The sequence below is a fragment of the Poromitra crassiceps genome, assembly GCF_964638095.1.
Source record: "Poromitra crassiceps genome assembly, chromosome: 23".
In the NCBI taxonomy this organism is placed as follows: domain Eukaryota; kingdom Metazoa; phylum Chordata; class Actinopteri; order Beryciformes; family Melamphaidae; genus Poromitra; species Poromitra crassiceps.
This window is the reverse complement of record NC_139639.1, coordinates 23,930,035-23,942,909: the sequence shown is the minus strand read 5'-3', so window position 1 is coordinate 23,942,909 and position 12,875 is coordinate 23,930,035. Positions and strand designations below refer to the sequence as shown.

Sequence of the window (12,875 nt, the reverse complement as noted above, 5' to 3'; positions counted from 1 at the left end):
AGCATGGAGGGAGATTCAGTTGAGAGAGGCTGGCTTTGTTAATGCTGCTTGGGTAAAGGCCAATGGTCACCTTGGCTTGGACCCTGTCATTAACACATTGACTGCCAGACGTTTTTCTTTGCTGTAGTTAGCTTCTGCCAAGCCGTTTTTTGAGGATTATGGCTCATTTTATAAGAGCCGAGGATTCGTTTCAGCTTGGAGTTTGTGAACATACAATATCTCAAAAGTACTAATAGAATGTGTACTTTCTCTGTCTAAAAGAGTTAGTTTGTAGAGTTAGTAGTTATGTAAGCATTAGCAGTTGAATACAGCATGGTTTTAGCGTGAAAAATAATATTCAGAGATAAACGGCTTTTTGTGAAATTGGATGGAAGGGTCACTTTAACCATTCATTTTTGGCTCTCTCTCTCTCTCTCTCCCTCCCCCTCTCGCTCTCTCTCTCTCTCTCCCTCCCTCTCGCTCTCCCTCCCTCTCTCTCTCTCTCTCTCTCTCTCTCTCTCTCTCCCTCCCTCTCGAGTTGCTTCAACTCCGCCCTCCGTGGGCGGACAAGCTTGTCACCAGTCAGTGCTTTGCTGTGCCTGCATGTCTGGGCCGCTGTTTGAGGAAGTCGGGAGGGACTCGCTCGTTTGGAGTTTTGGTTGAGAGAAGCTTTTGCGATTCTGGTCATATTTATGCTGCGTGTTTCAAAGTGTGTTCCTGCACCTGTAATCTATCACCCGATCATAGTAGATCGGCTGAATCTATTATGTAAATTTGCAATCCCGCATCGCCAGCAATCAGCGCGAAAAGGAGAATGGCTGGGCTGAGAATGGCTTGACAAGTTAAAAAAATGCTTTCCTTCCTCTAGCAAGGAGAGCACTGTTGCCACTTAGTGGGTCGGTGGAATGGGTTGTAAACGTTCGGTGGCTCCAATAATTATATAAGAGATGTAAAAGGCTTAGATGCACAACCCACCGTCAAAAAAAAAAAATCGATGCCAAAAACGTGTAAACACGTTGTTGGCAGGGAACAGCTGGATTCTGAAAACGTGTTCATACGTTGTTGGCAGTGAATGAGTTAATAGACCAGTGTGGGGCAAATGTTAAGTGTGTTAAATGGTCCCGGGGGGAGACAAGGTGGAGGGAGAGGAAGGGGTACAACTGAGTTAGCCTGTGGCCACACTGACAGAACGGATAGACGGATAGATTTGTGTCCGTTGCATGTACAAGTCCTACTTGTACAGCAGGTGGTGGTAAGCACCTTGAAGGTGTCAGCGACCCGCCTATAAACCGAGAGGAGAAGAAAGCTGGTGTTGGCTAGCTGTTAGCTCTGTGCGATACATTACTTATGTGGCAATAAAATGTCACTGAATGACCGGATTGATGTACTTGTTGATATTTATAACGTTGAAATAACATTACGTTATATAGATGCGGACAACCCGCTCAGCCATTTCCGCTCTGAGAACGCCTCCTCGACTCCGATTGGCTAAACGGATGGTGACTATCCGACCATCCGTTCATCCGATACGTCCATCCAGAAAAGTTCAGCCCTCTTGAGCTTTTCTGTCCATCAATACGTATGCAATTTTGCTGGATACATATGCTTCATCAGTGCTCCACAGACAGACGGACAGCTGTGCTGAAAATGAATGGAAGTGAACAGAGAAATGAAGGCAGACGGACAGACACCACCTCAGTGTGGCCGCCCCCTCAGACAGACGGGCTCAGCTGCTGAGGTGGCTTCTAGCTTTTTTCACAGATCCTATTTTGGGGTTCGCCCGTCATCCATCACCATGCAACCCTTTCAGACCCCGCTAACCTCATTAATTAATTTGCCTCCCCTGGATTAACTCTGCCTCTGAGACCATAGAAAGACCCTGCCATTGTTCTCATCTTCTCAGCCCCCCCCAGCCCAAAGGTCTAACGCAATTGCACTCTCCACCAGCCAAACTTGAGGGAGGGGCAAATTAAATTATGTTACTGTAGGGGACCTGGAGCAACAGAGAGCTTCTGGCGTAACGGGCACCCACAGGCTCTGTGTCCGGTGCTTCGCGTCTGATTTAGCATCTTGGTGCCGCTCAGGTGGCCACTTACCCATGAAATAGTTCCCACTTGAGATCCGGCCACGTTTATATGCTGCTCCATGACCACGGGCTGTTTGTGTGAGTTTAAACGCTTGTAAATGTGCCTCAGAGGCCCCTCCACGAGTAAACAATAGATGAGTGCGTGGCACCGTGTCTGGAAGTTATAAATGGGAGCACATTGGGTTATGTCCTCTGGGTAGGTGAACGACCGATGCTCTGGAAGCATTTCACGTCGGCTACCTAGAACGTCTTTGTCCTCATCAGAGGGACAGAATTTTATCGATAATCCATCAGGTTCTGACAAAATGGCCGTCTGGACACTTTTCAAATGAAAAATTGGCCAAAATATACCCCGAGATGTCGCCACAGTCCAGCTACGTTTAGGCCATCTGGGCGTGCTACTAGCTAATCTCTGGGCAAGCATTTTGAGGCAATATCTACATGTGTGGTGGGACAGTGGATCCTAACCCCACTATTGCTGCTGTCGTAGGGCTGTTTCCAGAAGAACAATTTACTGTTCTCCAGGCAAACGCTACAGTGACACTGCTGGCCTGGAGGCTAATTCTTCTGCAATAGAAGTCAGTGAAACCTCCCTCGATCAGTCAGTTTTTTTGTCTTTTCCCCACTGAGGCCTTGGAGTGCGGGGGGAGTTCTTCACTTGGAAACTGAAAAGCTATAAATAAAGTGTTGGGGAAAAAATGGCTGTCTGAGTGTCTGAGTGTCCTTCAATATTGATGCAGCCAAGACCTTCCATAAGACATCGCTCAAGGCCATTTTATCCAACCAACTACTTTTCCCCTTGCTCTTGCTCTTGGAAAACGTTGGTGACACAGGATCCCCCCCCCCCCCCCATATCTTTTCAGAAGTTTTTTTTTCATATTTTTCTCCCCAATTGTACTTGGCCAATTCCCCTTGTTGTCCCAGTCTTTGCTCCACCCCCTCTGCGGTGAGCCGTAGACCATCACATGCGTCCTCTGATACATGTGAAGTCATCAGCCGGTTCTTTTCACCTGACAGGAAGTAGTGCGTGGGAGGATCACGCTATTCTGCCCGGTTTCCCTCCCCCCGACCGACCAGAGGAGGCACTTGTGCAGCGACCAGGACTCATACCCGCGCACAGACACGGTCAATTGTGTCTGTAGGAACATCTGACCAAGCCGGAAGTGCCGCTACCGGGAACTGAACCCGGGTCTCCACAGTGGTAGACGAGTGCTTTTACCTCTACACTACCTAGATGCCCTCAATAGAAAAAAATAGATTAAAGTAACCTCAAATCAAGTAGGGAAACCCAAACACTGCAATGCATAACACCCTTTGTGCACATGTTCACAAATGTTAGTAGGCCTTAAAGACCCTTCAATTGTCCTCCTATACCTTGACATCTGAATGAAGCATCTAATGTCCATAATGCAATCATTGGGAACAGAGAGGGTTGAAATGTGGTGGACTATTACTCCATCTGCCCTTTCTGGAAGGACACTGGTGGATCTTGTCATGTGATGGCAGCGCTGAATCCGGGCCACAGCCGAGGGTTCGGGTGGCCGCCTCTGGCCCTGAGATTGAGTCGCCTAATTAAACTATTAATCTCACATCATTAACCTCCGATGACCCCTTCCTCCCCGCCGCCATTCTGACATTGCTGCACTGGCTTAGACAAAAAGAAGACCTCTCTGTCTCTGTTGCTTTCTGCTGTCACTTCATCTCACAGATGCTTTTCACTTACAGTGCCCCCCCCCCCCTCCTTCAGCCTGTCTGAATGATCTGTGTGGACCACAGCTGTGTGCTTAGCTAACAGTATTAGTCTCCAAGTGGCTCTCCAAGGTGGATATGGTTACTTTTAATTAAAAAAGAATCAATTTCCATCAGCGTCATTTATTTTAACCGGGTGACCATATGGACACTTAAAAATACAATCCAATTTCCAGCAGCCCGCCCCCTCCCAGGCTGCCACCCCTCTCCAAACCACTCTGCTTGGTGACGGCACTCCAATGGAGGATCTGTACAGTAAATTGCCTAATCAATTTAGAAAGCTCCTAGTCTTCTCTAGTCCATGTAGTGAATGGCAGCTTCGGGGCATTCAGGAGGATTTTCAAACCCATTTTTGAAGTTTTTGTTGTTGAAATTCAGGTATGACAGACATGCTATAACACATCACATGTCATTTAGTGGATATTTCTACCTAAAGCACCTGGCAGTACCGAGTGGCCCCGGTGAGAAGCATTATTAGTGTGCTACCCATTAGACCACAGCACCGCAGCAGGTAGGACTAACACATCGCCTATTGTTGCCATATGGGCGGGGCACAAGTGAGACACTTAAAGGTTGTGGGGCGAGACGGTGGCTTGGTATAAAAAGTCACTTTCACCGTGTAAACCTAATTATGATGCCGCTGGTAATCCTCAGCCAAGGGTACAAAGATGGCCTCGGTGGTCTTGTTGTAGCTCGCATGAAAAGCCCACCCCAGATTATAACGTGCGAGGGGGAGAGACATACATCAAAAGCACATTAAAGCCAATGAAATAACTCACAGTGACAGCACAACAAAAAGATAACCATTACATTTAAGTGTTGGATATGTGTGACTTTGGGGCTGACCTTGTGGGGCCGGGCGCTGCTCTATTGTGTACAGGGAGGCTGTATAGAAAGCTGCTTGATTAGCCCCAGCTCAGCCCCAGCTCCCTGGGGATCGATGGGATGTCTGAGATCAGCACTCAGCGTAATCACACCGCATGGTGGGCCTGTTACACTGATCACACCGCATGGTGGGCCTGTTACACTGATCACACCGCATGGTGGGCCTGTTACACTGATCACACTGCATGGTGGGCCTGTTACACTGATCACACTGCATGGTGGGCCTGTTACACTGATCACACCGCATGGTGGGCCTGTTACACTGATCACACCGCATGGTGGGCCTGTTACACTGATCACACTGCATGGTGGGCCTGTTACACTGATCACACCGCATGGTGGGCCTGTTACACTGATCACACTGCATGGTGGGCCTGTTACACTGATCACACTGCATGGTGGGCCTAGTCAATGATGATATGAGATGAATGTCACAGGCCTGTAACACTGATCACACCGCATGGTGGGCCTAGTCAATTGATAGGTATGAATTGTAACGATGTAATGATATATCGATATCAATATGATAATATGGCACACCCCTACTGTTAAGTCAAGATGAATAGTGGTAACTGAATAATAGGCTATGCCAAAACAACAGAACAACACTAAACGTAGTCTCTAAAGTGAATCCATCTGAAACCAGCTCTAACAGCACTACTAACAGCACACTGTAAAATGGAACAATCTAAAGTATTCATATGTAGGGAAGGCCGAGACTGTTGCCTTTTGGGTGCTTTCCAGTGGAGACAAGGACAGACAGACAGACAGACAGACAGACAGACAGACAGAGAGACAGACAGACAGACAGACAGACAGACAGACAGACAGACAGACAGACAGACAGACAGAGAGACAGACAGACAGACAGACAGACAGACAGACAGAGAGACAGACAGACAGACAGACAGACAGACAGACAGACAGACAGACAGACAGACAGACAGACAAACTGACAGACAGACAGAGAGACAGACAGACAGACAGACAGACAGAGAGACAGACAGACAGACAGACAGACAGACAGACAGACAGACAAACTGACAGACAGACAGACAGACAAACTGACAGACAGACAGACAGACAAACAGACAGACAGACAGGCAGACAGACAGGCAGACAGACAGACAGACAGACAGACAGACAGGCAGACAGACAGACAAACCGACAGACAAACAGACACATAGGCAGACAGACAGACAAACAGACAGACAGACAGACAGACAGGCACAGAGACAGGCAGATAGACAGACCCTGGTGAACAGAAACATGCCAGGCTCCCCACCCAAAATCTCTGTCTGCAGTCTGCCCTGTAATTCAGGAAATCACAAGCAGAACTATCACATTCGCATAAGTAAGTCGCATACAAATTACAGGCAACAAATGTGCACAACCCCTCCATTTGTGGTAGGTGTTATTTTTGCCCCCCTGCCTGTCTTATTTTAATTCTATGTCTGTTTGCACTATACTCTAGGTAATAGCAGGTCTAGACCTTTTCCCATAGAGACTTACATTAACACACAACCATAGGCTGAATTGTGTCCAGAGCCAGGCCTTCCTCAAATGAGTTACAGTATGTTTCTGTATCTCACTGGTCTCATCTTCCTTTTCTAGGCCAAACGTCCAGCTCTTCTCCTGCGCTGCTTATTGGTGGGCCAGTGTTTCGTTGTAGTGGCAGAACGTCACAACACACAGAGCATTGCCAGTGAATTAAAATGCTTGGCTGTGGCTGTTTATCTTGATTACTTAATTTAGGGAGCAGATCAATCTTGCTCTCGTGCAGACAGAGAGGCAGAGAGCAACAGGACACGATTCACAAACACAAAGACTGACACACAGAGTCCAGTCGAAGGCATTTGCAAGTAGACTGAACTTAATGAAAATGATTCAAGTTCAATTATCTAGCCGAGTGTGCATCTTTTAAGACTCCTTTTCCCCGAGTGAAGGTTTTGTCGAAGCACTACAGTTTCATTCACACCGTTGAAACGGCTTGAATTAGGCCTACTCATTATGGGCTCAAATCAAACAGGATTGAGATAGGTTGGAGCTGGTCCTATTCAGACTTGGCCAGTTGGATGTGCTTATTAGGGGTTTTGGGTGTACCTGTGCCTGTGCTGTTAATTTACCGTATTTGTTCTTCCCATCAATATGGTGGAAAACTGGGCTTTTAGTTTTTCTGCAGAGGCATTCCCTTTAGAGACGCTATTCATTTTGTTACGATGACAGTACATGAAGGCCGATCTGGCAATGTGCCCTGAGAACATTAAATGCATGATACAATATCTTTTACAAATGTCAAATGCTTTCAGCTATTCTGCCAAAGAAATACCCCAAATCAGTTGTAACAAAACGTGAGTTTGTTAATGACAGGTGTTTTCTCCTCAAATCAGCAACAAATTACTTGCGTACCAAATGGATCTTCATCGAAATCTGTCTATTCTTATTCCTGCATACTGTACTTGCACTTATCCGATGCCCTAGTGGTCACATTAGTACAGTCGACAATGACATCTGCAAAGCAAAATGGGGGAATCTGTCCTCGATTGCGTGTCTTTGTGCGTCGGTCTATAGTCAATATTCCTCGGTGTGCCTGCTCATTCATTGCCATTCAGCGCCGATGTGCGAGGAGGCGTATTGGGTGTACAAGAAAAGCAGCGAGCAAAATGGACAGAGTGTGTGCATCATAACGTGAAGGCAGACACGGCTTTGTTCACAGCCATCACCACCTCAAGGTCACATGTTGAGAGAGAGTGAATAACCCTGTGTTTAGCTCTTGTTTAAACGCTGGCTCGTGTGGCGCTGCGTGATGCAGTCAAGGTCTGAATCAGGCTTCATTACAGTTCAGGCAAAGCAGAGCGAAGCCTTGCCAGACTCTACACACACACACACACACGCACACACGCACGCGCGCACACGCACACGCAGACACAGAGACACACACACACACACAGAGACAGACACAGACACAGACACATGCACACGCACACGCACACACACACACAGGAGTGCAAACATGTGCTGCAAGGTTAGGATCCCACTGATACTATGTAAAAATGCAGAGACACACAGCTCGAGAGTGCAGGAGTGTGAGTGCAGAAGTGGGTGAGAGAAGCCAAAGGGTCCAGTTAAACAAACCCTAGCAGGCCCGTGTACAGAGCGACGCGAGGGGGGCAGGTCAGGCCCGTGTACAGAGCGACGCGAGGGGGGCAGGTCAGGCCCGTGTACAGAGCGACGCGAGGGGGGCAGGCGTGGTTAGGGCGGGTGGGGGGGAATGGGAGGGGCGGGGGTCTAATTGAATTACAGTGACCCTGTGACAGAACTGTAGCTGAGGTCATGTGTTGAATTAATTCTGTCCCTGACCCTGTCTTCTGTCCTCGGTGGGGCAGTGCCTCTTGGCCGCCCCCGAGGCAACAGTGACAGATCTTTCCTCCAGCCACAACCTTCATTCAAGATTGACAGCGGGGCACAGAGGCCGGTGGAGTTTCACTGCGTTCTCTATTTATTTTCACTGCAAATGCAACCAAAAAAAAAAAGCTCTCCGTATACTTTGGGGGATGCATTAGAAGAGCTTGCTCTTTCTGTTAGCTGCAAATGGAGTCTATATTCTCATTTAAATCTATTTTAAATGAAGTCCTGAACTGCACAGCATGAATCCTGTTTTCGTCTCTCTATCCAAGCAATCAATTAAGCCTAATGTGCAACAATGTAGTTACCTATTCATGCGATGTTATGCAATAATGTCAGCCCCTTTCAATGAGGAGTACATCTACAAAAGGGCTGTATTTGTTCAACTGTTGACCAAATATGGCAATAAGTGTAAATCTTACAATCTGCATATTTAACCTCATACTCTTTGTAGCATTTTCCACCCAAAGGATAGCCAATAAGAAGCTCAAATAGGAAGCAATATAGCTCTCGTTGTCAGATGTTGTCTCCATGGATGATTGGAGTGTAGGGAAAACAAAGCAAAGCTTCACTGGTAACGAGTTGTCACTTACTCTCTGCCTGAGAGGAGACGACCATGCAGCTAAGCAGGAGCAGGAACAGCGCCGCCCCTCTGGGCAGGAGGGGCACTGACAGGTGAATATTAGGCACCATGTTCCAGGTTGGCACTGGGCCCTGGTCCCCCACTAGACACTTCCCACTCTGGCACGATCAAAGGCTAACACCTAGGAGAGCAAGCACAAACACAACAGGAAGACAACATTAGAAACATTAGCATTCAAACTCCACATTTGCATACATTTGAAATGAGCATAATAAGCACACAGTGCTAAAACAAAGAAATATCAAAAACAATTTACAGGGCAGAAACAAAGTGAAATTTTGTATACATCCAAGAAAACAGCAGCGCGTGCACGCGCGCACACACACACACACACACACACACACGCGCGCGCGCGCGCGCGCGCGCACAGCAGTGAAGATCTTTGCATAGTCGCGATCAAGAGTGTACCCAATACCCACAACAAAAAGAAGCTTGAGGCAGTGAAAAATACAAGTGAAGTGAATCTAAAACCAAAGCTACTTCAGCAGAAGAGTTAGGAAACAAAAGCGCTACAGTGACAGAAGGAAAACAAAGGGGGAGATGAGGACACAGGAAGGCTACCTCACCCGACCTGTCACAAAGGGGAGAAAAGACAGAAGACCCCAAAGGACTTGATTCCCCAAGGACATCCGCCCACTTAAGGTCCCCCATTAAGAAATTGAAACGCCGTCTTCCAGATGGGTTCAAATAACACAAAGTGCTATGATCTCACAGAATGACAACATGCAGCACGCATGCACAAACACTTAACACACAGCAGCACCACCACGCCCTCACGACAGCAGCACCACCACGCCCTCACGACAGCAGCACCACCACGCCCTCACGACAGCAGCACCACCACGCCCTCACGACAGCAGCACCACCACGCCCTCACGACAGCAGCAGCACCACACCACACCACCACGCCCTCACGGGGGACATGGTGCAGCACCACCACGCCCTCACGGGGGACATGGTTGGTCGGCGAAGCGGTGGCAGGTGTTCCACAAATTAACCATAATGAAGCAGACTCTTGAATAGAGAGGATGGCTCCACTGTCTGTATTGGCAGCTAGGGAGCTATTAGAATGAATGGCGTCCTAAAATGAAATTGCCCAGGCATTGATACGTTATCTTTTTATTAGATTTAGTGCAGCAATGGACTAAGGTGCCTGATAAGCACTTGATATCATCTGATCTGACCTTAACTTTGTCATGCCCTGCAGTTTCAATGTCCACATGAATAAAACAATGTAACTGTGCCTCCACATAAATCGCACTAAACTAAATGTCTTATCCTCATTTCCATCTGTTCTGATTACTCATCATTGAGGAGTAATCATAACAGTGTAAAGCAGAGCACATATGGTAAGGCGATATATCTCCCTTTTGATGGAATTTAAGGGGTATCTCCAGAGGACTTACCAAAAAGAAAAACTCAAATAAAATAAAATGAGAAAAGTTTGAGAAGTTTTAGCGTATGCCTACTTTTGTCTTCAAGGGGCTCCCTGACAATGATTCTGCATAAAGCTCTCACAAAAAGGTTGATTTGATTTCGAATTTGAATTGAAAACTTCTCCCCAGCTTCTCGGTTGGTTCAGTCTCAGTGCACAGTGCACAGTTTACAGCCCAGTGTGAACAATGCTGATGGCAGATATTTGTGAGGGGAAATAAGAGAGGCGCCGGCTCACAATGTGAAATCTCTCCAGGCTTGCTGGGTGGCCAGTCAGCTTTAGTCTCTTCAGTTCAGCTAAATAAGTTCCAGTGTCAGGGACACACAATGCCTCCAGTATCTCCACTCGTAGGGAGAAAAAAAACTTTCCATTCTTAAGCCTGTGGAGGTGTTGAGGAGCCCATTACTCATATGGCTATTTCAACGCATGTGGAAACATTGAGACGCGCACACACACACACACACACACACACACACACACACACACACACACACACACACACACACACACGGACACCTCTTCGACCAGCCCCTTTGGGAAACAAAGCGGAGGAAAACATTGTGTGGAAGGTGAGATCTTAACAAAGCCACATTTCAACAGTTCCTCTTCCTTCGTCTGAATCCTGCTTTCATCTCCTTTGACAAGTCACTTGGCGAACGAAACCCACGAGCGATGGGGGGGTTTGTGAGAGGAGATGATCACGTGCAGGAATGCTGTGAGTCACGGTGGTGGGCTCTCTGGCTGCTGCTTCACCTGTGGGCACGTCTGCAGACGAGCACCGCTGATGGCTATGGCCTCCTCACGTCTTTGTCACCGGCAGGTATGCGCTTCTACATTTCAACATCTACTCACCGCATATTGTCCGACGCGAGACACCTCGTCTCTGAGGAATTTCCAAACATCCTGTTACCGTGCAGCCCGACTCCATCAATCATCAGTGAAAGTTCACACTGTGATTGTATCTATCAAGCTGAATTACATTCCTCCCTGCTGCACGTACACTTGTGAGCAACACCCCCGAGGCGAGCGAAGCTCTGATCATTTAGAGCAGTTTGAGGCAGAAGAAGAGCTTCCCTCTGCGTCTTTCTACCGTCACTTGTAATGAGAAAGCAGCTCATTGTTGCTGTGCTAAGCTGTAGGCGTCAGGAGGAGATGTGTGCCAAAGAGCTGGATCAGAAACCCCCCCCCCCCCCCCCCCCCCACTCCCACTCCACCCGAATCCTTAAGAACATTAAGGCCCCCATTTTTTATTTCAAGTTAATGCCCCCAAGTTAACTTTGCAAAAATGAGCAGAACTCCCATCAAGTTTGTTGGCTGAAAAACGTGTTTTGACACTGGTTTTAAAGTGCGCCAGCGTTGCGTCGGTTCGAGTCGCTAGGTAGTGAGTGAGTGAGGGAGGCTGATAGACTTGGCGTTCCAAACCCTTGGCGGTGGAGGGGATATCTTTCACAGCAGATGCCAGAGAGAGGCAGATGCTTTCATCTTCAATGAGACGAATTCCTCGAGCCATGTTTATTCTTTATTTATTTAGCGACTTATTTATCCCGGTGCAGCTCGGTGCCTCGCAGCTGCACGCAAATACCGTGGGACACGTGCGACTGTGTGCGTGTGTGTGTGTGTGTGTGTTGCCTTGGTGGCGAGAGAGAGAGAGGGGGGGAACCGATGTGGAAATGGTGCGGTGTGATCCGAAAACATGAGCAAGTGGAAGACATTGTTTAGCGCTACGCGGGAGAGCGAGAGAGAAGCAGAGAGAACGTGCAGGGGGGGGATGTCTGTCCTTGTGAGATTATGTGCGAATACTTCGGTTTTGGTAATGATACAAGTCTGTAGCCTGGTACGTGTGTGTGTGTGTGTGTGTGTGTGTGTGTGTGTGTGTGTGTGTGTGTGTGTGTGTGTGTGTGTGTGTGTGTGTGTGTGTGTGTGTAGGTGCATGCGTGTGCGTGTGCGTGTGCGTGCGCATGCGTGTGTGTGGGGGGGGGGGGGGGATGCACAATTGTGCTAACTGTGACCCCAATTAGTAATCACAATTATTAGTATTACCTAATTAAACATCTTGACGCTCTTCAACAACAGCGGATGTTCTAAATAAATAGAATGTCTCATTATTGCCGAACGCTGATGTGCCAATATGCGACGCTAAAAGTATGATAGCTTAACAATGAATGGTGCAGCACTTGTGTGTGTATCTGTAATGGCTGTTTGGACCACAGTACTGTGGGCTTCTTGTTCATACGGCCAAGAATGACAACACGGCTCTATGCGTGAAGCTAATGTATATCCCTCCTTTGCTGCTTTTGGCTATAGAATCTACACACACACACACACGGTAAAAAACACAAACAACAACACAACAAACACACCATAAAACAGAATAGAAGGTGATTTACAAGGTGCTGCCCATACCTGCCAACATTGGGCTGTGAAAAAGAGGGATATTTTCTAGGGTATTGCTGAATAGCCTGCCCTCAACATCCACCCTACACCACACATTAATAGATGTTGCCAGCCACCCAACCTATAGGTTGCCAGGTACCACGACATATATCCTACAAAAATGGGGAGATTAGCGGGAGAAAGGGTTAAAAATCGGGAGACTCCCGCGTAAATGGGGAGTGTTGGCAGGTATGGTGATGCCAGTGACCCTGACCACAGGATATCCCCTTCCCCGCCTCTTCACCCCGCCACACTTAAGA

The 12,875-nt window shown here is 47.7% G+C and overlaps 1 protein-coding gene across 6 annotated transcripts in view; it reads right to left on the bottom strand.

The window, feature by feature from the left end:
- The window catches only part of ptprfb (protein tyrosine phosphatase receptor type Fb), a 216,915-nt gene that overhangs the window by 138,739 nt on the left and 65,301 nt on the right, over window positions 1-12,875 (bottom strand). For all 6 annotated transcript variants that reach the window (XM_083659338.1, XM_083659337.1, XM_083659339.1 and 3 more), the window contains exon 2: window positions 8,698-8,868. In XM_083659338.1, coding sequence (XP_083515464.1) covers window positions 8,698-8,797 — 100 coding nt within the window. In that variant the 5' untranslated portion in view covers window positions 8,798-8,868. The remainder of the gene's footprint in view (window positions 1-8,697; window positions 8,869-12,875) is intronic.